Source organism: Mytilus californianus, unplaced genomic scaffold, assembly GCF_021869535.1.
Source record: "Mytilus californianus isolate M0D057914Y unplaced genomic scaffold, xbMytCali1.0.p SCAF_5, whole genome shotgun sequence".
NCBI lineage: Eukaryota > Metazoa > Mollusca > Bivalvia > Mytilida > Mytilidae > Mytilus > Mytilus californianus.
Genome location: NW_026262701.1, coordinates 21,146,846 through 21,149,184, shown reverse-complemented (window position 1 = coordinate 21,149,184; position 2,339 = coordinate 21,146,846). Strand labels below are relative to the sequence as shown.

The 2,339-nt window shown below is 33.1% G+C and overlaps 1 protein-coding gene across 1 annotated transcript; it reads right to left on the bottom strand.

Annotated features, from left to right (window-relative positions):
* Window positions 1-599: 599 nt before the first annotated feature.
* Window positions 600-2,339, bottom strand: LOC127702678 (uncharacterized). Its single transcript, XM_052206978.1, has one exon. The coding sequence runs from the start codon at window positions 2,328-2,330 to the stop codon at window positions 612-614; it is 1,719 nt and encodes a 572-aa protein (XP_052062938.1). The 5' UTR covers window positions 2,331-2,339; the 3' UTR covers window positions 600-611.

Genomic DNA, 2,339 nt, shown 5'->3' with positions numbered 1-2,339 from the left:
TTTAATTGCATATTGGAGCTCACTGATTCCCGGAAGTTGAGTAGTACAAAAACAGGTACTTCTGATCTTAGCAACAGGGCAAATATCCCCTGCTATCTCAGTATCATATATATTTTCTGTAATTCAAAAGAAATTTTTAACAAGGATTGTACAGTGATCCTACGTACTTTCATTTAATACCAAAATTACCAAAATGTTTTACTTATTGACAACGTTACAACTATGTATAGGAACTAATTTGTTTAAAATATGCACTACTTTCTTGTATGTTCTTTCTGAGCGGACCGAATTAGTGGTTCTATACCTAAAAGAACATACTCAAGTATACATGTAATCTTTTACTTTTATCCAATTTAATTTAAAATCATCCAAAGAAAACCAATCAATATTAAGCAGACGTAGTTGCGTACGTTTACATCCCCATACTCAAGTAGAAGTGAACAAGTATCTTTGATATCCAATTACTGACCCAAAAATCCTTTTTTTTCGTTCGCAATTTGTTGAAAGTGTAGTTGCATATCCAATGTGTTTCCTATAAACAATTGTATTTCTAAAATAAAATAAAATACCAGGAAAATAATAAAAGCGATACATAAATTTCATCTTTAATTTCAAAACCCAGTAAAAGACATAACAATAAGCATTCCTTGAAATATATTAGTAAAATACGTCATAAAAGAATCTGACGACAATCCTCCACAACTGATCCACATTCTCCCTTGAACATCAATACACATTGACTCAGGGCTAAACACGTGGAAGTTTAATAATGAAACGAAGGTCTTTAAGGCACCTGTTACATCTATAATATGTAGAACTTTAGTATCAGAGTCTAACAAAACAATATTTCCGGTTGTAGTTACAGCAAGGCTATTTGGTTTGAACTGAAGTTTTGAGTTTATGGTTTTATTTCCCGTATACGTCCATATAACCTTATTTGGATAAGCAAGCGACAGAAGACGGCCGTGTTTGTATTTAGATGTCTTGTCAATCACATACAAATCATTGTTGATATTTGTTGTTGCTTTAAGAGCATATGTTAATATTCGTTTATGGTCAGCATCGAATTCAAATGTATGCATTTTTTTCCCACTCGCCTCAATGATGATGATTTTCCTTACACTATGTTGTGATAATTTGTACGAAATTTCTTCACAAATACCAACTACTATCTTACCAGATTTTGTTATATGGAGTGGTCGAGAAATGTATGGCGAAAAATCTATAAAATCCTTTAATTCACCGTCGTCTGCCAATGTTACAAGTTTTGATTGTCCAGAAAGAGATAAAATTACTTCGCCTTTTTCACTTTCGAGCATTTCTTCAACACTTATATCCTTAACTTCTCGTCGTTGTTGAATTTCGTTTCCCAATTCCATATTTCTCAAGGATGAGTATTTATTACTCACCCATACTGACCCATCTTGGCAAGGCTGTATGTTATTGAAAATGGCTTTACTTTTGTAAGATTGAAGGAGTTCAAATTGTACTGTATTCGAAATTTTTTCCAAAGACCCAAACATTTCCGAAATTTGAGTTTGGTCAATTGAACCACATCTTAGTTCAATTGGACTGATATCAATAACTCGATAAGTCTTTTCGGGCTCTGGCCAAAACGTAACGGATTGTTCTGTTTCGATTACAGTTTTTAAACTACCTGTATTTATAGCAGAATTTAATATATCCAAGATTGAACCTACTTCTTTTTGTGCGTTGACGTTTGTGTTTTGTGCTTTTATTGTCGCTATCTTCATTTCATTAACTCGGTCTCCAAGACTTTCAAGTCTGGATTTTGTTTCATTCCCAATTGCATTCTTTAACCTTTCTTCTTGCTTTAAAATTGTTTTCCTCGCATTTTCGTAAAAATATTCATTCGATATTGTTCTGTTTTTAAGTTCTTTTTCACATGTTGAATGAAAAGCCAAATCCTCTTTTAGTTTATCCTGGAAGTATTTTAAACTTTGAATTTTTTCCTCATAAGTGACTTTTAAACTCTCGAAATAATGATCTCTGTGTTTCTCGGAAAGACAGACAGGACAGACTGACTGATTACACTTCTTACAAAATATGCAAATCTTTTGTTCAGGGTGTTTTTCGCAGACAACAAAGAGATTTGGCTTAAACGAACCATCCTTCCCTATATCTGCTATCTTGATGACATTATGCTCGTCAGCTGCTTTGAATTTCGCGTGTACTTTCTTTTTACATTTATCACACATCAAAAGGGAACATTCTTGGCATTTCCATCTAATTTTTTTTTCATCTTCACACAGATGACATACACATGGAATTTGCGCTTCTCCAAGATTAATAGATTTTGACATCGCCATTTTCCGTTA

Bases quoted from the DNA above. Each gene is read 5' to 3' on its own strand.
- LOC127702678 (XM_052206978.1), bottom strand. From the start codon at position 2,330: ATGGCGATGTCAAAATCTATTAATCTTGGAGAAGCGCAAATTCCATGT.